Source organism: Cucurbita pepo, chromosome 2, assembly GCF_057944985.1.
Source record: "Cucurbita pepo subsp. pepo isolate OVF chromosome 2, ASM5794498v1, whole genome shotgun sequence".
Lineage (NCBI taxonomy): Eukaryota > Viridiplantae > Streptophyta > Magnoliopsida > Cucurbitales > Cucurbitaceae > Cucurbita > Cucurbita pepo.
The window spans coordinates 4305620-4325964 of NC_141799.1; the positions used below are offsets into that span (position 1 = coordinate 4305620).

Genomic DNA, 20345 nt, shown 5'->3' on the forward strand with positions numbered 1-20345 from the left:
TACCCTAGTGATCGATCTCCTTTTAGAAAGGAAAAAAGTGCAAGTATATTTAGAATCTGAGATATAAAATTTCAATAGGATACAAATCCAATAGGATATAGTTTTTTTTTTTTTTTTTTTTTTTTTTAAAGTTGTTCTTGGACTTCAGAATGGTGCACTCCAAAATTATGATTCCAAAAGAGGGGCCAAGCAATGGAATTTAAGAATATTATTGAAAAAAATAGTATTTTTGTAGTCAAAAGAAGAACCCAATAACCCGGACGCCGGGCCCGCCGGGAATCTGAACCGTGGCGTTGATGATTTGATTGGCAAGACGGAGGAGAAATCATGAGACACCTCCATCAATCTGCAACAAAACAGAATAAAACAAGAATCTGGAACCAACAATCTTCAACCACAAGGCCATTACAATTCCCCTTTATATATAACCCATTTTCTCAAATTCTCTCTTCTGATTCTGAATCCCTTGATTTTGTTGCTTGGATTACGAATGAGTTTCTCACCCAACCCACTTTCCCTCAGCGTCCCTGACGGTGCTTTCGATTCATGGCTTCGCGATTCCGGCTACCTTGAAATTATCGATCAGCGCACCTCTGACGTCCACCGTCATTCCTCCGCCGCTGCCGCCGCTGCTGCCCCCATCACATCCACCTCCGCCCCCACCACCCCTTTAGCTACTGGTTTCTTCATCTCCCTTTTCTCTCGAATCGTGACCCTTTTCTCCATTTTCACCCTTAACCCCTTTGCCAAGCTCTCTGCTGCGGATTTCTCTGGGCCAACCCCCTCCTGGACTTCTGGGTTTATTGGGTCTTTTGAGTCGTACTCGTTTCCTTCTTCGCCTGCTCAAGCTCGTCTAAGAGCCCATGAGAATGCTAAACGCTATGCTCGCAATTACGCGTCCCTGTTTGTTCTCTTCTTTGTCTGCACGCTGTATGTTCTTCTCTCTCTCTCTCTCTCTCTCTCTCGTTATTGGATTTTATTGGTGGGTGTACATTCTGTTCTTGAAGTTGTTGATTTTCATGGGGGTTGCGTATTGGGTTCTGTTTGGTTTTTCATGAAGAGGAGAGCAGTGGAAGCTGCGAACAAATTGGTTTGTTAAAAGCATTTTGTTTAGATACGGTGATGGCTTTAGTTGTTTGATTGGATTGTTGAAGCCTACTCCAATGCCAATCCCAGTGTAAATTCTGTGCATTACAAAATGTGGATTGGCTTTGAGCTATTCGAAATGGTTGGATTAGATGAAACTATCAAGGCACTTGCAGTTTCTTCTTATGTTTTCCTTTTGTGGATTCAAGTGGTTTGAGTGAACGGAGAGCCATTGCTTTTGTTGGTCATTAAACTCGAACACTATCAGTTGGTCATGTTATTCGTTCATTCCCTTGTTTCTTATGTTTAAATTTTGTTGTGGATGATTTCAGGTACCAGATGCCTGTTGCCCTTCTTGGGTTGATATCATGTATGGCACTTTGGGACGTTGTTAAGTTTTGTTGCAACAGGTGGGGATTAGACAAATATCCAGTTGTTTGGCAGTGTTTGGTTCGCGTTGCTCAGTGTGGTGAGTTTTAACGTTTTTAAGTGCTCAATTGTGCCGTATGCTGAGAAATTGAGCCAATGTGTTGGCGGGGTAGGCAGCATGTGAGACCCTACATCGGTTAGGCAGCATGTGAGACCCTACATCGGTTAGGCAGCATGTGAGACCCTACATCGGTTGGAGAGGAGAATGAAGCATTGTTTATAAGAATGTGGAAACCTCTTCCTAGCAGGCGTATTTTAAAAACCTGGAGGGAAAATTCGAAAGAGAAAGCCCAAAGAGGACAATATCTGCTAACGGTGGACTTGGGCTCTTACAAATGGTATAAGAGATAGTTATCGGGCAGTGTGTTGGCGAGGACTTTATGCCCCGAAGGGGGTGGACACCGAGCGGTGTGCCAGCGAGGACGTTGGGCCCCAAAGGGGGTGGAATGTGAGATCCCACATCGATTAGAGAGAGGAACAAGTGAAGAGGAGTGGATTGTGAGATCCCACATCGGTTGGGGAGGAGAACGAAACATTCTTTATAAGGGTGTAGAAACCTCTCCTTAGCACGTGTTTTAAAAACTTAAGGGAAAGCCTAAAAGGAAAAGCCCAAAAAAGATAATCTCTACTAGTAGTGACCTGAGAATTCTGGGATGTAAAATTGTTTATGCGGGCTCCTGCTGCATGCATACATACACCAATCAATTCCATGTAAATTACCATGCATGATCCACAATTGTTTGAGCTGCTATTGTTAGTTCATTACATCAGTAATCATCGTATATAATCCTTTTTTTCTTCCAAATACTGAACTACTATAATATTTTGCAGTGACTGTCATTATCCTTTTATTTTCCAACTTTCAAATGGCAATTTTCTGTGCACTCGGTATTGGGTATACAGGTGACTCCGAAACATTTCTATGCTATGTAATAGAGTTCTTCATCAGTAATTCTTATCGTTTGAAACGTTTGCAGGCATGATTTTGCACGCTGCATTTCGGAAGCTGACTCTCGCCAAGCCCCCATCTACTGGGAGTCGAAAATAGGTAGCTATAGACAACAAATATTTGTAATGTTATATGTGAGCTATGTTTGAGCAAGTTTGCTGCAAGATACCCACATCTGAATCTATGATAAGATAAAAAGTGCCTGGTAATTCTGCATTCTAAAGTACAAAAAGCATTCGTTGTATTAGAACACAGGGGGTAGAAGTTGTATTGGCATGTTCAAAGAAAGTTAATTTTCAATTATCCCTGAAAATGGTACTACTAATCCTGTCTAGAGCCATAATAATGTTAGTAGAAAATGAATGATGTTCTTGTCAATTCTGCTAATGAATCTACCAAACTAGTACAATGTATTTGGATGATTCAAACTAGTCTAGATTTTTAATATAAAATATATATTCAAAGAATCAAGGACAATTGGAAAATTTTAAAATTACGGGAGTAATAGAACCATGCAATATATATGCAGGATTCGAAATGTTGAAGTCGATATCGATGTGCATGAAAATGTCCTTGATTTTCAGATGGATAATAACTTTGCTTTTTCTTTGAGTTTTGTGTTCAAACTCTCCACTATTCATAGCATTTCAATAGAGTAAATAATTCGTATCAGTATTACAAATGTGAATGCAATGAATAGCAAGCACCCATATTCAAAGAAATGTGAAATGCTGCTAACAAAACAAAAATTTTCATAAGCAAAAATCACCAATTAATAATTAATACACCATTTCTTACAACCACGTATGTACATCAACTCAAATAATGCACCGTCAAGAATAAAAAATATCAAACAAATACACAACCTTTCTCCCTTTCAAGCTGGACTCAGATCCCTTGATACCTGACCTTGCCATCTGATTCACAAAGCCATGCAGTTTAGCTCAAGCCCATTTGGCAGTAATCAGAAACAATGTTTGATTTCTTCCCAAAATTCTTTAACTTTCAAATCTGCTAATGTAAAGCGTTTTTAGTCCGTCCTGATGATGTTTTATTAGTCACTCTACAAGAACTTGATATGAATACTCAAGTTTTATTTGTCCACTAATGTGTAGTTGAGGAATTCAAACCTCTAATCTCTTAGGTGAGAATATATTTCTTAGCCAGATTTGCCAAAAATTTATCTTATGTCATGTTTCTAGAAATTTTCCAGTTTTTCTATGGTGTGCAATTCTAAATACATAATCAAGTGGATGAATATGGGCGAGGCTAAAGGAAATGGGTGACGGATGAGCTGAAGATTCCCTAGTCTAATAAATAGCACAGACGAAAACAGTGCATCACTCTATTTGCGTAGAACCAAATATTTTTTTACCACTGGATAAAAAAAGGAATGACAATTACCATAAAACAAACCTGGAGAGTAAAAATCTAGCAAGCGAGCTCAAATTAGAATTTGAATGAAGTTCCTTGTTCGATTGCTTTTTGCTGCTATCAGAATCGGCGACATCTTGTGTATCTTCAGGAACTGTCTTTGCCTTGTTGAATAAGCGAGTGGCCAAGTCTTGTAAATTTTTCAGTGAAGATTCCTCAGAACTGCAGAGATGTTTCTCGATGTTAATTATGAGAACTTAACATAGCGCGACATGGGAGGGATTAAGAAAATGAAAGAACTAACAAACCTGGCCAATTTCTGGAGCAACTTGGTAACAAGAACTTCACATGATCCAGGTTTTACGCGTTCCATATTTATAAGTGCATTAATTACAGTGCGAGAAGGTGATCCTTCCGAATCATCTGCAACTACCTGAGATGACATGTAAGAGGAGGTTACACTTTTCAGCACATTTGTACTCAGAAAATAAATGTCGTTGAATTGTGCACGTTGGTTATCACTCTGACAGAACAATTTGCTAAGGAATCAAATCTAAAGCTCATGTGCAATAAATGCACCATAAAAGGCCTATCTAGGGATGAGGATATTGAGAGACCCAGGCTTAAATTTGTATATCCAAGTAATAGGAAGATGAAAGAAGAGAGATTCCAAGTTGGATAAGTAACCTTGTCATGAAGTCAGTAAGCTAGCGTGGGGCAAAGGTAAAATTTACAAGTTTTTAAGGAGCTGCAAATCTGATCATAACAAAAGGAGGGAGATTGGATGCCAAGGTAGGAAGTACCTAGTATGGGGAGACGGAAGACTCAATTTCTCCTCCAAACATTGTATTTCTGTTGATATATTGGAAGTAAATCAAATTTAGAACAGCTCTCTCATCGTATCACAGAGCAGTTTGACGCCTGGAAATGGTTGAGGTGAAGACACTGGAGGAGAATCGCTAGGATCCAGTCCTCTATGTAACAGCTGCTGACACAAACATGAGAGAAGATAGCAGGTCACTGTTGAAGACAGTGGAGCTAGTGTCTGAGTGCATGACCAATTCTCTTCATGAACACTTCAGCTCAATAGAACAAAAGGCGATGGGAAAGGACAGGTAGTTTCGGATACATTGGCAGCATAGGAGGAGAATTTTACTGGAGACCATTTGTAGGGATGAATCATCAACATCTGCGAAGTTGGAGACACCAATTCTAGATGGAGATGATTCCAATCAATGCATGGCGAGGGATCAAATGGAGAATGAAAAGGCGGCATTCATATGACAGCCCAAAAGGCAATAGTTCAATACCATCAGGAAGTGGGCTAAAGGAGCAGGAAAAAGAAAGTAATAATTCACTTTCCTCGCTCCTTGCAGGAAGCACCCTATGTGAGAAATTCTTGGCCTTTAACCACGGGCCAACTGTTAAAGAATACTGCTTCAAAATTGGGACTCACATCACTGTTAGCCAATATCTCTAATGATGTGTTAAGGAATTGGAAAATTTATCAGTGGACCAAAGTAGGCTATCGAGGTTGAATTCCGTCTTTTGCTGCAAGGGTGCCAAGTTTAGATGGGAGTGGCCCAACATTTAGAAGACAAGAAGAAGAAAGTAGGCTATATCTCTAATGATGTGTTAAGGAATTGGAAAATTCTTGGCCTTTAACCACGGGCCAACTGTTAAAGAATACTGCTTCAAAATTGGGACTCACATCACTGTTAGCCAATATCTCTAATGATGTGTTAAGGAATTGGAAAATTTATCAGTGGACCAAAGTAGGCTATCGAGGTTGAATTCCGTCTTTTGCTGCAAGGGTGCCAAGTTTAGATGGGAGTGGCCCAACATTTAGAAGACAAGAAGAAGAAAGCCCTACAGCTTGTGAAAATCCTTGGATCTTTCACAACCAACAGCACGTAACACTTTAAAAAGAACAAAAGTAGATAGGGGGCATGATTGAGACTAAGAAAAAGTCGATGCAGGGAGGCCCATAAAGAGAGGTGTTCCACTCTGATTACACCAGAGGCTAGTGAACAAGCTGTAGGTCGATAAGAACATGGAAGTGTATGTGAATGATGTGTTAGTAAAAAGCCGAACTACCCAACAGCTTGCTATTATGAAAGAAGAGAGAAAGCCGAGGTCAGATAAGAAAGAAATACATGAATTTAGTTTACATATGGCAATATGTAATATGTGCAAGTTTTTTAAGACGTGGAATAACCAATTGTCAAGAAAATAAATAAAAGTAGGAGAGAAATCAGTGTCGTCATTAAACATGGCCAGGAAAGACTTGAAATGCTTCACAAAATGTTGTGGCAGTTTGGACCACAAGAGGTCGAACGGAAAGTGAGATAGGATGTGGTGAAAGTAGAAGAAGCTAATAGTTGAGAGATGAGAAACTCAAATTTCTCAATAAATCTCTTATTTTAATTGGAAGTAAAACCAATTTAGAGTAGATAAGCTCTACCAAAGACGTAGTAGACAAAGGATTATTCAAAAAACAGGAAAGAGAGCATAACAAGATGGAACACACTTCACAAAAGTATCATGCAGCTGTCGCAGATATTACTAATGCAGAAAAATTATTAGATCAGCAAGATATTGGCTGCACATAATTCAATACAATAAACTTATGAACTCCAATCAGCTCTTACCTCTTTCAAGGATGGCATAAACAACATCGATAAAGGTGCAGAACCCGAGGCTATTTTTGCAAATTCTTCATTATCACTTGATAAAGAAGGTTTTGGCAATGCTCTTGGTGCATCGAAGAATTCATGAGAAAGCCTGAAAATTATTGATATCAGGCACAGACCGACATTCAGAGGAGCAAAATTTATTTTGGCAATTACTTAGATGTACCTCGAAGAGTCAGAGCTACTCACTGTTTGCTCTGTTCTTCTATTTTCCTTCCTGTCGCTGTGTATAGGGCGAGCTGATCTTTCCCTTGCATTAGCTCTCTTCAATCCTGCTGCTTGAATTGCAGCCTTTGCCTACAGTCATCAAACAAGTCATAATTAGTAACTGTACAGCACTGGAGCATATTTTGATTTGTGTGCTAGCAAGGAACAAACAGAATTGGTTTTTTTTTTTTTTTTTTTTGGAGATACATTTAAATTCTACTATAAAACCAAAATGCTAAATTAAATGAGTAAGGATTGCGATCGTAAATACATGATCTCAGAACTTCAACAAAAATTACCAAAAAGATGCATTTAAAAAGGGAAGATACTTGCCATGTTTAAATCCAACCTCCACCTATTTGCCATTACCAGGATAACAAAAGAATACTCATGTCAATCTTAAAAACGCATGTTTTGGCCTACAACTAATTAAATCAACCCGACTGAATATAAATTAGTAGCAATATAATAAAACCAACAGTAACAGCTACATTGAATAATGATGATAACACAAATCAGTAGAGTTAAAAGCAACCTCCGCAAGGTTAAATGCACTATCTTCAGGAGACAAACTTGAAGTTTTTTCTTGAATTCCCAATCTGGATTTAGGAGTCCGAGGAGAATCAGAATCATCACGTTCACCACGCATAACAATAGTACCACTAAGGGATGTGTCCTCAAAACATGCTTGTGCACTTCCAGACTGCATCACATCGTTGATTTCTTAACCAAATGTGCATAGCAAAGCTCAAAACGATCAAGAGCATCATTATATTTAAGAAAATTCTACCGGATTGTTTTCATTATGAAATTGTGTAGATGCATTAGATCCCCTGGGAGACCGAATCACAATAGTTCCTGAACCACTTACAGATAACTCTTCCTGGAAGTTAAGCATCGAAAATAAAAATAATAATAAGGAGAAGAAGAAAAGGTAAGAGATAATGTTATCCGCAACAAACTTTCAAACTATAGCCATAATATTCAGTTATGCTAGAAGGGTTTGTTTTTTTTTTTTTTTTTTTTTTTTTTTTTTTTTTTTTTTTTTTTTTTTTTTGTTGCAGGTTTCCTTACTAAACTCGGCTGCAATAGCAAGGATAATTTAGAACTTCTGGAACAAATAAAGGTCCTTGAAGCCTTGCTATTGCAGATAGATTTACTTTGAACCTACAATTGCATCGATGATTATATTAAATATCCAGCTTTTTACTCAATTATTCATATTATAAAGGAGATATCATTTAATTCAAATCCTTATGATGCACTAATTTTATTTAGCAAACTTCTGGGACAAGTGAGGTCATGATTTCTGTTGTCAAGCAAGCTCCTAATAATCTAGCTGATTGACGAACTAGCAAATATGAATGCAAGAGCACTTGAAGCAAAGAGAAATTGAAAACGAGGAGAATTTACATCTTCACTAGCATTCCCGGTATTGTATGAATCTCTAGTGCTTTCTGCTATGTCACGTGGTGCATTTCCAGATGCAGCTAGCCAGTTACCGCTCTCTGCAACTCTACTAGGCGCAGCCTGACCATAAGGAATTTCTGGTTTTCTTTCCCCAACTTGAGGTGGTTTTACACTTCGAACAGTACCTGTACTATGTGGTCCCCCAATGCTAAAGTCCCATCCCGCATTCTTAGGAGTTTTACTCTGGTTGCTGCAATTATAAGTAGTAAGAATTAAACAGCTCACGAGTGTGGCATCAACAATGTTCGGCATTTTTTCTTTAACAGGACACAAGTATATATTTGGTTTACCCACCTGGCACGAACAGTTTCTTCTCTTAAATTTCTTGATACTTTCACCGTGTCCATTTCATCCATACCTCTAGGACCATTAGTTGGTGTCTCTACATCTTCCTTTATTTGGTACTTTGGACGTTCTCTATCAAGATCAACAAATAAGATAACTGATGCATCACCTCTTACAAAGACAACTTTATATCATTTGGGTTTCCTCGATTCTTCAGAAGCATTAACACATAAATGTAGGAACTATGGCCTATACATTAGCAAACATGGAGTAAAGGAACACCAATTCCTTATCCATGCCTAGGACACCAAAAATTTAGAAGAAATAAACAGTGAAGAAAGGGAAAAAGAACAAAAACATGGTAAAGCAATTATCAGAGAACTACCCTATAAAAGTAACAGAAATCAAGTATGACAGACCTTATTCTCTCCAGAAGCCTAGGACTCTTCCTGGCATTCTTAATGAACCGATGCTTCAGAAGCTCTTTGGCACTGGGCCTCTGAAATTAAAAGAGCAAAAAGATACAAGAGACAAATACAAACAAATATAATCGCATAATAGAAGGAAGAGCATATACATTAAGGAGAATGAGAAAGAAAAGGATGAATTATTATTCAATACAAATCCTGAGAGTCTTAAAAATAACCTAAGAATGCCTCAAATATTGATACGTTTAGCACATTTTGGGTTGACTTTCAAGTAGCTCCTGATTTCTTATAATGAATATTGAAAAAAGATTAAGGAAAAAAAACCTGTAAATCCCTAACATTATCAACCAATTGCAACATATTGACCTACCATTTAAGTACTGTACGAAAGTAATTGAAGAATCACTATACACGTGCCCACTGTGTCATTCATGTTCATTTCATAGAAACACTAGTTTGTGACTTGTAATCATTTGAATTTCAACCGCATAACTTCCTAGAAAAATCGTACATTCACACTCTACTAACAAAAAAAAAAAAAGTTGATTTGATAATTATATATACCACAAATTGAAAAGAATTCAACCAAAACATGGAACCAGTGCATAAGAGAAGAATAATGCTTTACCTCAGCAGGTGTTTTCTTCAGACACAGTGACACTAATTCTTTCATAGGGCGAGAAAAATGTTCATCCAACTGCTCAGAAAACACACCACAAAAGCTACTATGTCATGAAAAATGACACTACACCATTTCATACCAGGAGTTCACTGTTGTCATGAAAAGTGCTGAGTCTAGAGTTATTAAGTGAACCTGAGGTGGATTTTCTCGAGGTATGATAAAAAGAACTCGCATGGGATGAAGATCAGCAAGTGGAGGCTCCCCTTTTGCCATTTCAATAGCAGTGATTCCTAGAGACCAGATGTCTGCCTGCATCAAGTAAAATGTGATAGGATTGCAATGCTTGCTCAAGATATGAGAACTGGAAACATAGTGAACGAAGAATCAAGTATTGAGAAGTGTGGTTATCTTAGAACCAATTAAACCATGAAAACGCCAAATATGGTTCTGAGTACATACCTTCTCATTGTATCCTTCAGAATTCTGAATAACCTCTGGCGCCATCCAGAATGGAGTTCCTACAAATGTCTGTGGTTATGAAATCAGTGATAGGTAACACATGAAATTTAGAAGATATCATCCAATAGCATTAGAAGGTGGATAAAGGGGAAAAAATAGTCCAGAATAATAAAATCAGCAAATATTTATACAGTAAAAACAAACAAGAAAGCAACTCTTTACAAGCAAAATTTTACAAACAGAAAGAATTTACCAAAAACTTTCATATTACTTCTAATAATGATTATAAGAATATATTTTATGGATCTAACAAGGAAAGAAATAGCAGGAGAAGAAGGAGCTAAAATTCTCCCAACAACCAGCCAGCCAAGAGTGGTAAGAAGCCTCATTGGAAAAATTACATAATTCTAATAACGTGCGGAAAAGAACAAAATAATAATGAACGAAGTTCAATATTTCACATCATTCTCTACCTTTCTCCTTGATATTGTCCTTGTTAATTGAGCAGAAACACCAAAATCTGCAACCTGTAGGAATTAAACTTTTAGCCCTTTAAAGCAAAGCCCAGCCATCTTAACAGTTAAATCAAGGCTCACACAAGACCTTTTTATTGTGAAAAAATCTTACCTTAACATCACCATTTTCGCTCAGTAAAATGTTTGCCGCTGCAAAGTAAAATACAATCTTTCAAAAGACTAACATAGAAGTGAAACTCATTTATAGGAGTTGCCTATTAACTCTTTAAACTCCACTTTCTTTTTTCTTTTCTTTTCTTTTCTACTTTTTTTTTTTTTTTTTTTTTCTTTTCCATTTTCCCCTTGTTGCAGGAGGTGGTGGGAGGGCTAGGAGTGGGGATTATCACCACCTTCATGGATGATGAGCAGTTAATTTTACAAATTAATTGAGTTGTGGAGAAGAAAGAAAACCCTTAATGTCCCTGTGGATTTTTCCTTCACTGTGCAAATAATCAATTGCATACAAATTAATTGAGTTGTGAAGAAGAAAGAAAACCTTTAATGTCCCTGTGGATTTTTCCTTCACTGTGCAAATAATCAATTGCATGCAGCAAATCCCGTAGAATGCATGCCATTGACATTTCATCAAGGGGTGGCCCGGTTTGCAGCTGCAGAATTATGAAAAGTTAGCCAACATATTTGAAGTTATTGCAATAAAGACATAGTACAATGAATGACATCTCAAATACAAACAGAACTATATTGACACGAGAGAAGTCGAACCATGCAGTTCACTGCATAGAAATTTCTAACACTCTTAGTAGAGTTTCAAATAGAAATTTGATGGATTGCAATTATGTAGGAGTATCAAGCATGCCAAGAAGAATTTTGGACCTACTATGGTTTTTAGTGGTGTTCAAAAAACCTAATGACCAAAGCCCTGAAGGGGTGGCTCTATTGGCTTAAGGCCCACAGTCTCTGAATAACAGCTACTCAGAAGTTGCGTGTTTGAATATTTGGGTGAGTTTAATGGGGAAAACTCTTGATGTCTCCAAAGTTCGGGACTTAGGAACAAGGGCAGACTTTTTTCCAAACAAAACCTTTTTTTATAAGAAACAAAAGATTACATCTAATAAATTGAAAACCTATGCGGGTTGAGTTAAGATCAAATACATTTAAACAAAAAGAATTGAGTAGTTTCATGGATGCTTCTAAAATTAATTTGGGTTAACCCGTACTTATTAATAATTAAAGACATCAGTTTTACTTACGATAAATTGACATATTATATTTATTTTAAGTTTGTTTCAATGAGAAAACAAATGCTTATAACTAACATTATTACTATGTTTTGGCAAATTATTGAAAAATTAACTCAAATAACCCAAATCAATCCAACTCAAACTTTTTATGATTGGGTTGGCTAATCCTATCAGCTATATAGGGTATTTTAGTTGGACAATGTGCGTCTCAAACAATTGGGCTAAGTCCAAAAAGTCTCTTTAACTCAATCTAGCCTATGAACACCTCTCTCCCCTATTAAATACTTGAGATGGATATCGAATTCAAATTCCAGAAGATTGAGCCATAGAACAAAATCTCCACAAGATCACCGCAAGCTGGTTCTATTCAGCTTTTTAGTTCAATATTGGGGCGTGTTTATGTTATTTTTGTTATTCATTTTGTTCTTTTTTCACTCACTTGTGGATTTTGTATCTCTCGAGCATTAGTCTTTTTTTCATTTATTCAATAAAAAGTTTTGTTTCTTGTTCAAAAGAAACAAAATGTGAGTAACCTTAAATACGGTTAGTTTACAGCAACAAATTAAGTTGTTCCAAAAGCTTTGATGTCCATCCTGTTTACAATTTTGAAATTCCAAGGCTTTTTAGAAGGCTACCACTTAACACCCAATGCTCAAAAGTCTTGCCTCCTTTTCTCTTCACTCTCTTTTATTGAGACAATTTCTAGGCTAACTAATATACTCCTAAATTATTCCCCATGCAATTGTTTCGCTTTTACCTTTACAACATATGATATTCTGAAATGCTGCTATTTCGCTAAAGACTTGTGATTTGTTATGGAAGAATTGTGGCTGGATGAGACTTACTGGTTTTTCATGCTGGATTGGATGCTTTTAGTTAGGTATGGGAGCTCATTGAGCACTTCCTTAGATATTTGGTTTTGTCACCATGATTTGGTACTTGAAACTCTGAGTTTGAGCATTTTTAGAGCTAGATTTTAGGCCTATTTCAAATTAAATTTTGTGTAGTTTATTAATAGGTTAGTAGTATACTTCTGTATTAGGAGTGGAGCAAGACGCCAAATAGAGACTTACCAGATCTGCAACAGAGCCCCCAGCCATATATTCCATTATTATCCATAACTTCGTCTGGTGGAGATAAGAACCATAATACTCTGTAATGTAGGGCGATCGACATTGTGACAAAACAGAAATTTCCTGGCACAAAACTGAGGTAGATTAGCACCAAAGCATTCACCGAATTCATTTAACTCGCCAGTTAATTTATACCTTCTGAATATCCTCAATTTCATCCTCACTGCAGAAGATTTATTCAAAAACAAATTTAGCAACATCACAGAAAAGGAAGTCCACAAAACATTGGAAGACTAGAACTAAATAAATGAACAATTCAAAAGGGAAACCAATTACTACATCTGTATAAGAAAAAAAAAATGAAATGGAGATGTGAAGAAGAATCATCCTATCCTCCAATGCATACAAAATTCCAGTTCAAGGATATTAAATGAATAGCAAGTAAAAACATAGCATGTCAGTCGGCTACATTTTTTTTTATCCAGTAAAAGTGTTACACATGCAAGATAATGTAACACTATGAACATGGAAATATTTTATTGCTAATAAAGTTACCCCAAACATTATTATCAATTTCCAGAAATCTTCGTCAACAATAGCTAATTCCAAGCAAACTAATAAATAAGATCAGATATATTTTCTTCAATAGTTGCCTCGCCTACAAGGCAAAGTAAATAACAAAAAAGTAACATAGAATTTAAGCCAAGATTATAACCCAACATCACATCTCTTCCTATCATGAAGGGAAGGGTGAAAACACGACACCCCTCTTTCCTTCATACCTGGCATGCTTCTCAGGTAGATTCTCTGCATGTGGTTGGTGACAGCCATTAAAATAATAATACACAAACAGCAAAGTACCCCAAAATTACAGGAACTTTGAGTTGAGACATTCATAATGAACTTTAAGTATAGCTATAGAACCAATGAATCTGTATCGGCATTTGGATTCAAGCAAGCTATATATATACCATGACAAATTCTTTTTCAATCCTCTCAGTCCCAAGTAACCTATACTATCCACTATATAGGTAAATCTAGCAATATATTCCTGTCCTCACATAACCTGCTAGCTTCTTGCGGATGCTATGCCACCATTTTTCATCAGAACCAAACTGGTAACAATTACAAGTATCAAATAAAACCAGATTATAGGACTCTGGTCAAATTACTTGCACATTCAAGTTATAGAAAGCAAAATAATCCCCAGATGCAATACAAGGAAAGTTCCATGACATAGGTCTCATTTGAAGCAAGAGTACCCTTCCAAAAACAAAGCAATAGCTTCTTTTTTTCTTTTTTTTTTTCTTTTTTTTTTTTTTTTACTTAGCAATAGCATTAAATGTTAGACATTGAGAAAGCTCTCATCTGGTCTATGGCCGCTCTTATAATCAGTTTTACCCACTCATACAACATGCATCCTAGAATCATTCCAATAAATAACCAAGAAGATTCAATCTTGATCAGTAAACTGTCCATACAATGTAATGGTCTCTATATCTCTCGGCGGGCACATGAAAAATTCAGCAAAAGAGTCACTAGAGGCATGAGACACTTCAATAACTTAATAAGAAAAGTTGAACTCATTGACCTTTCCCTCAATAATGGTCTCTATCTTGGTCAAACAACAGATGGCACCCACCCTGACATCATCGATAGATTTCTGGCTACAAAATGTTTCCTCGAAAAATTTGTCGGTGTTCAAAGACTGAATAGATCTATATCTTATCATTATCCCATTGTACTTTCCAAGGGCTGTTATAAATGGGGCCTCTCGCCCTTCCGTTTCTAGAATATGTGACTGAACCATTCTGAGTTTTTGTCAATGGTAGAATACGGGTGAAAGAACACGCCCCTCCATGGATGGTTGGGGCATAGTTTCATCAACAAACTTGAAATGTTAAAAAAAAGTCCTAAAGAAATGGAACAATGAGGTTAAAAGAAACCAACTTCTAACTCAAATTGCTCTCCTTGATCAAATGGAGGAAACTAGCTCTATCACATTAGTTCAACACACACAAAAATGCTTATGAAAACAAAACTTATTTCTGTTGACAACAAAGGAAGAGCAATCTTGAAGACAAAAATGTAAAAAAAAAACGATGGCTAGAGGAGGACAACATAAGCTCTAAATTTTTCCATCATAACGTGACTTCAATGAAATGAAAGAGTGCCATTGCGGAAATTCTATCGACACAAGGTAGAAGTTTAGTAAACGAAAATGAAATTGTATTAGAATTTGTCCTTTTACACACCCTTACATACAAAGGACAATACCCTCATCAAATTTCCCCACAATCTTGACTAGAGCCCAATCAATCAACAACAAGCAACATCCCTTGAGGTTGCTTTTACCGAGGAAGAGGTAGGGAAGGCGATATAGCTCCTGGGCTCCGACAAAACTCCAAGACTTGATGGTTTTGCCTCAAAATTTCTTTAAAAATGTTGGAACATTTTGAGTGCCGATATCATGAGAGTGTTCCAAGATGTGAAATTATCAATGATAGCCTAAATGAAACATACATCTATTTGATCGCAAAGTGAAAGGATGCGCTGTCGCAGATTTTCACCCCACAAGTCTTACGATTGAACAATACAAAATCATAGCAAGAGTGCCAACCAGAGCGTCTTAAAATGATCCTACCTTTAATGATTACTAGGCAACATACAACTTTCGTAGAAGGACGGCAGATCCTCGATAGATCCCTCATGGCGAATGAACTTATAGATGAATGGAAAAGAAAGAAACAAAAAGGTGTAGTCATCAAACTTGACTTGGAAAAAGCTTTTGACATGGTCGATTGGACTTTCCTCGAAAACATTCTTATAGCAAAAGTCTTTGGCCCAAAGTGACGAGGGTGATAAAAGGTAGCATTTCATCCACAAAACTTCTCCATCATCATAAATGGAAGACCGAGAGGGAAGATTCATGCCCACGAGGTCTTCGACATGGGGAACGACTATCCCTTTTTCTTTTCATAATGGTAATGGATTACGTCAGTCACTTACTCGCCAAGGTCAAACATAAAGGGTAGATAAAAGGCTTTAAGGTTGGAAATAAAGGCTTATGCACCAACCACCTTTAGTTTGCGAATGGCACAATCCTCTTCTTTGATTTATTAGATGTCACCTCCAAGAAAAAAGCATGTAAAAACTTACAAAAGATTCTCATAACAATATATCAATCTCCAAAAAACAGAAATTATGGGTATCAATATTGGCACAAAGATTATCGAAGACCTTGCTAGAAGAGATTATCGAAGACCTTGCTAGCAGAGATTATCAAAGACCTTGCTAGCAGATTTGGTTGTTAAAATGATAAATGGCCGAATATGTACCTAGAATTATCCTTCCATGGGAACCAGAAATTATTCTCCTTCTGGAAGACCATTATTGAAAAATAGAAAAAAGGGATGAACATGGTCATCATGTTATACTTCGAAAGGCTCACCCTAATACAAGCTACACTGTCCAACCTATCCACTAAATACATGTCTTTGTTCAAAATGCCACAAAGAGTGGCTATGGATAGAAAGATTATTCAGAAACTATTTATAAAAAGATGGCTCATGCCTTGTTCGACGAGATATCATAAACCTCCAAGCATACAAGGGAGAACTTGGTCTACTTTCAACAAAGCTGAAAAATAAAGCTCTCCTCATGAAATGAATGTGGAGATATTATCACGAAGACAACGCCTTGTGGTGAAAACTTATAAAGGCAAGATATACTTCTACATCACATACAAATCGATCCCCTCCATCTTCTGCAAAGGGGCCATGGAAGTACATTTGAAACACCAAAACCTCATCAATAACCGAATTTTCCATAGGGTGGGTGATGGAGGAAACACGCCTTTTTCCAAGGAGGTAAAGGATTTATTGGACATGGCCTTAACGTACCACCCTTTCATGAATGCAAAAGCTCTGCTATGGAAAAATCTCATTTTGGTTGTCTTTTGAGATCTATGGAACGAAAAATTAAAGAATATGCACGGAGAGGACACAAACTTATAGAAAGCTCTTCGACAATGTTTATCACGCTATATCTTAATGTATATTGCCTAATACTTTTATTTCCTGTAGTCACATTTCTCTTATTGTAAATTGGGAAGGTTTTTTGTAAACATTATGGTTAACACATCCTTCTTGTGTATTTCAACCATCAATGAAATTGTCACTATAAAAAAAAAAATAAAAAAAAATTGTCCATACAATGTGGATGAATTTGTTAAAGACTTCCCATTTTTTTCTTTTTGGTTGAGCAAAGAAAGGAAATACAAGTTATGTAATATACATGGAAAACCCCCCACCAAAGTTAGGGAAGTGTCTATAACCATTTGTTTTTAGCCTGCTCGTTGGCTAAAAAAAATTTGTTACATCATTCTACGCACTTTCAAGGGCATCAGGGCTCTTCCTAACAAGATGATGTACTATCTTGCATACATCTTTGCGGTCACCTTTATAAGGGGAAAAAAAAAAGCTCAATGGATCAACATTAACATGGAGTCCTTATGGATCAACATTAGCAGGGTGTTCTTATGGAAGCAAGTACAGCCGGAAAACCATATTTTCAGAGGCTCCAATTAATCATTAACACTTTTTTGAACTCCATCCTTTTGTAGCTTTACATTAGTGTAAATGCAACCTTTTTCTACTACAGTCTTAATATTCTTATTCTCACGGGGAGGAATCTTTTATAATTCCCGCTGGCTTAAGGATTTCTCCTTCCTATATTTTGTAATTTCATTTATCAATGAAATATAAGTTTCTTTTAAAAGAAAATAATCATTACAAATTCTTGGAAGAGGCTAAAAGGTATAATAATATGAATGCTGATCTTGCAGTGAGCAATAATTTGATGTCAGGAGTACAAATAATCATAATATAATTTTGACTCATAGAAACTATCAAGTGCACAGAAAGCAAAATTGGAAAGTCGTAGTCTAATGAGCAACACAAATCAACTAGAACAGAAAATAATAAATTAAAATAAAATCATCCAAAGACCGAAAGATAAATGAGGATTATTAAACAACTCCTCATTTAAAGATAAACTCACCTTATTTAGCAAGGAATGTGGTAAAATTTGTCCCACACAACCATTTTAATATTCACCAAGTTTTTTAATCATACATGCTATTCATTGTTAAGACAAGAGCTCTAAATTTGAATTTCATCATGAACGTCAGTGAAAAATATAGAGCAACCTCTGTACTTACGATTCTTCCAAATCAATAACTTTGATAGCGACTTCTTTGTTAAGCTCCTTGTCAAACCTGCAAGCAAATGCAAAAGGCATCAGGAGATTAGATCAATGAGCATTTCCAGTTAATTTTCTAATTGATTGCAGAGAAGAAAAGGCCTTGGTATCTCACGCCCTTCCCGAAAAAGAAACAAAAAAGAAATAACTTGAGAAACCATCCAGCTTCGGCACCTTAGGTTACAAAAAGGATGACTGAACTTTTTATTAAATAACCTTTCCTTCAACTTTAATTGGAATTAAAGTAACAGCGATGCAGCTAAGTATAGACCCTACAATTTGGGTAACATGCACTCCAGCACTCGTCGAACATGTATAAGATACTTGTTAGCACATAGATCATGTGTCACACACTAACTCCAACACTTATTAATGCTTATACGTGAGACACTCTGACATGTGTCCAGCACGAAAACGACACAATTCGTTTTTTGAGTATATAAATGCTAAAAGGTATAACCATATCAATACTTATATGTGAAACAAAAACTATATATTGGGAAAGGATAATACATGGAACACTTGTTCTTTTGGTATAAAAATGAATAAGCTTCATGACCAAATTTCCTTCTTGTGTATAGTTTTTAAAATGTATATTTAAATAGATGCTGCATCCTTGCATTATCCCTGTCCTAGTTTATTAAAAAATGACAAATCAATCGTATCTGTGTTATGTCATATCCATATCCGAGGCTTCTAAGTGAGCAAAGTCAATCATATCCGTGTTGCGTCGTATCCATGTTGAGGCTTCTAAATGAGCAAAGAAGTGTATACTTATCTAAACCCACACTAGTTTGAAGATCACATAAAGCCATTTTCTGACTCGCCAGTCACTTATTTAATTGAGCAGACCAAAAGATAAAGGGTGTAACAGATTACAATGCTCTGAATCACAGATATAAAAACAGAACCGAAGCTTACCCCTTGTATACATCACCAAAAGATCCTCTTCCAATAAGCTCCAAAGAACTAAACCTTGCTGCGACCGCCTCTGCTATACTCGCTACGTCAGACATTTTATGCTAGCAATCTTTTTCACCTCTTACCCACTTCGCACACACTAGATTGCCAAACTGAACCACAATTTGAGACAAACTCAACCATCTCATCTCCAGATTTCCCTCATTTCTTGAACAAACAATCCAACCGGCAACCCCAAATTCACGACCAAAATTTGTCTTTACCAATCCCAACTGCAGCCTCAAATATCAAATCTGGAATAGCATTGGAAAACACCAAAGAAATACAAAATTATCTACCACCAACCGAACCATGAATTTGACAACAAAACAGAATCCAAATTCATGAAAATAACAATTGACATAAACATAAGACAATGCACAGTATCCCTTGAACCCAAAGTAAAGCAAGAGGGTCTCAACAATAGACATGTAACGGGTTGGAGGAACTAAGATACGCAATGGCGACAGACCAACACAATGAGAAACACTGGGGGAAAAGGTCAACATCGAAAGTGAAACAACAACAACAACAACAACAAAGAAGTGGCTTGGAAACGGAGTCTTTAATTTGTGAAATTCAATTGCAATCAATTTGTTCACGGATTGAGATTCTGAAACTTACCCAAGAATGCGATTCAAAGCGATGTTAGGAAGAAGTGGTTTCTGAGCAATTACACCATAGATCTCTTCCTCCTTTGCACTCTGTCAATTTGCAGAGAGAGGGTTGGCGAGGACTGCGAAATCAAAGAGAAATTTTGTTGGTTTTAATGGGAACTACCCTTCGCTCCCCTCTCGCTTCTTCTTCTTTCTTCTTTTTTTTCTCTTTTTCTTCCTTCGATTTCTTCTTTCTCTATCTCACTTCGCAATAATTCTTTAAATAAAAATAAATAAATAAATAAATAAATTGTACCCCGAGATTTGGACAGAAATGTAAATGAGAAATTGGATGGGATACTGCAAAACGCACCGTTTTATGTATAAATGTAATAAATAATCCACAATTCCCATTATTTTTTATTTTATATTTTATATATTTTTTTTATTTTTTCTTAAATGGGAGATAAAAACACTAATTAAAACTTAATTAATTTTTTTTTATAATTTAATTTTTATTGTGTAATTAATCCTACAAATTATTAGTATCAAGATAAGTTTTGTTATCAATATAACGTGGTAGGATTAAAAAAAATTAAAAATAGTTAAAGAAATTTAACTCGATCGTAATAATAGTTTGGAGTAGAATTTTATAAAAAAGATAAATTATTTCATATAAATGATTTTTTTTTTTTTAAAGTTTGGATGTCTAAATCACAATAACCAAATTGGTAA

At 36.3% G+C, this 20345-nt stretch overlaps 2 protein-coding genes across 5 annotated transcripts; one reads left to right on the plus strand and one right to left on the minus strand.

Moving 5' to 3' along the window:
* Positions 1-326: 326 nt before the first annotated feature.
* On the plus strand, positions 327-2857 carry PRA1.H (prenylated RAB acceptor 1.H). 2 transcript variants are annotated; one of them, XM_023669464.2, is made up of 4 exons: positions 327-930; positions 1419-1555; positions 2347-2418; positions 2493-2857. In XM_023669464.2, exons 1-4 carry the CDS (start codon positions 491-493, stop codon positions 2561-2563), a joined length of 720 nt encoding a protein of 239 aa, XP_023525232.2. In that variant the 5' UTR covers positions 327-490; the 3' UTR covers positions 2564-2857. The 2 variants fall into 2 exon arrangements, with proteins under 2 accessions (XP_023525232.2, XP_086977274.1); XM_087121148.1 differs by lacking the exon at positions 2347-2418.
* Positions 2858-3193: 336 nt separating this feature from the next.
* On the minus strand, positions 3194-19881 carry LOC111788399 (uncharacterized). Of its 3 annotated transcripts, XM_023668732.2 has the most exons (21): positions 19639-19879; positions 18976-19268; positions 18014-18070; positions 12988-13015; positions 12793-12915; positions 11014-11125; positions 10630-10667; positions 10476-10529; positions 10003-10071; positions 9736-9852; positions 9550-9618; positions 8913-8992; positions 8503-8625; positions 8152-8398; positions 7529-7621; positions 7274-7441; positions 6698-6828; positions 6490-6622; positions 4147-4271; positions 3881-4060; positions 3194-3381 (listed from the first exon to the last, which is right to left on the minus strand). In XM_023668732.2, the coding sequence occupies exons 2-21, from the start codon at positions 19068-19070 to the stop codon at positions 3342-3344; spliced, it is 2082 nt and encodes a 693-aa protein (XP_023524500.2). In that variant the 5' UTR covers positions 19071-19268; positions 19639-19879; the 3' UTR covers positions 3194-3341. The 3 variants fall into 3 exon arrangements, with proteins under 3 accessions (XP_023524500.2, XP_023524502.2, XP_086977433.1); XM_023668734.2 differs by lacking the exon at positions 19639-19879 and having other exon boundaries at positions 12793-12926; positions 18976-19031; XM_087121307.1 differs by lacking the exons at positions 7274-7441; positions 7529-7621 and having other exon boundaries at positions 19639-19881.
* Between the last annotated feature and the right edge of the window lie 464 nt (positions 19882-20345).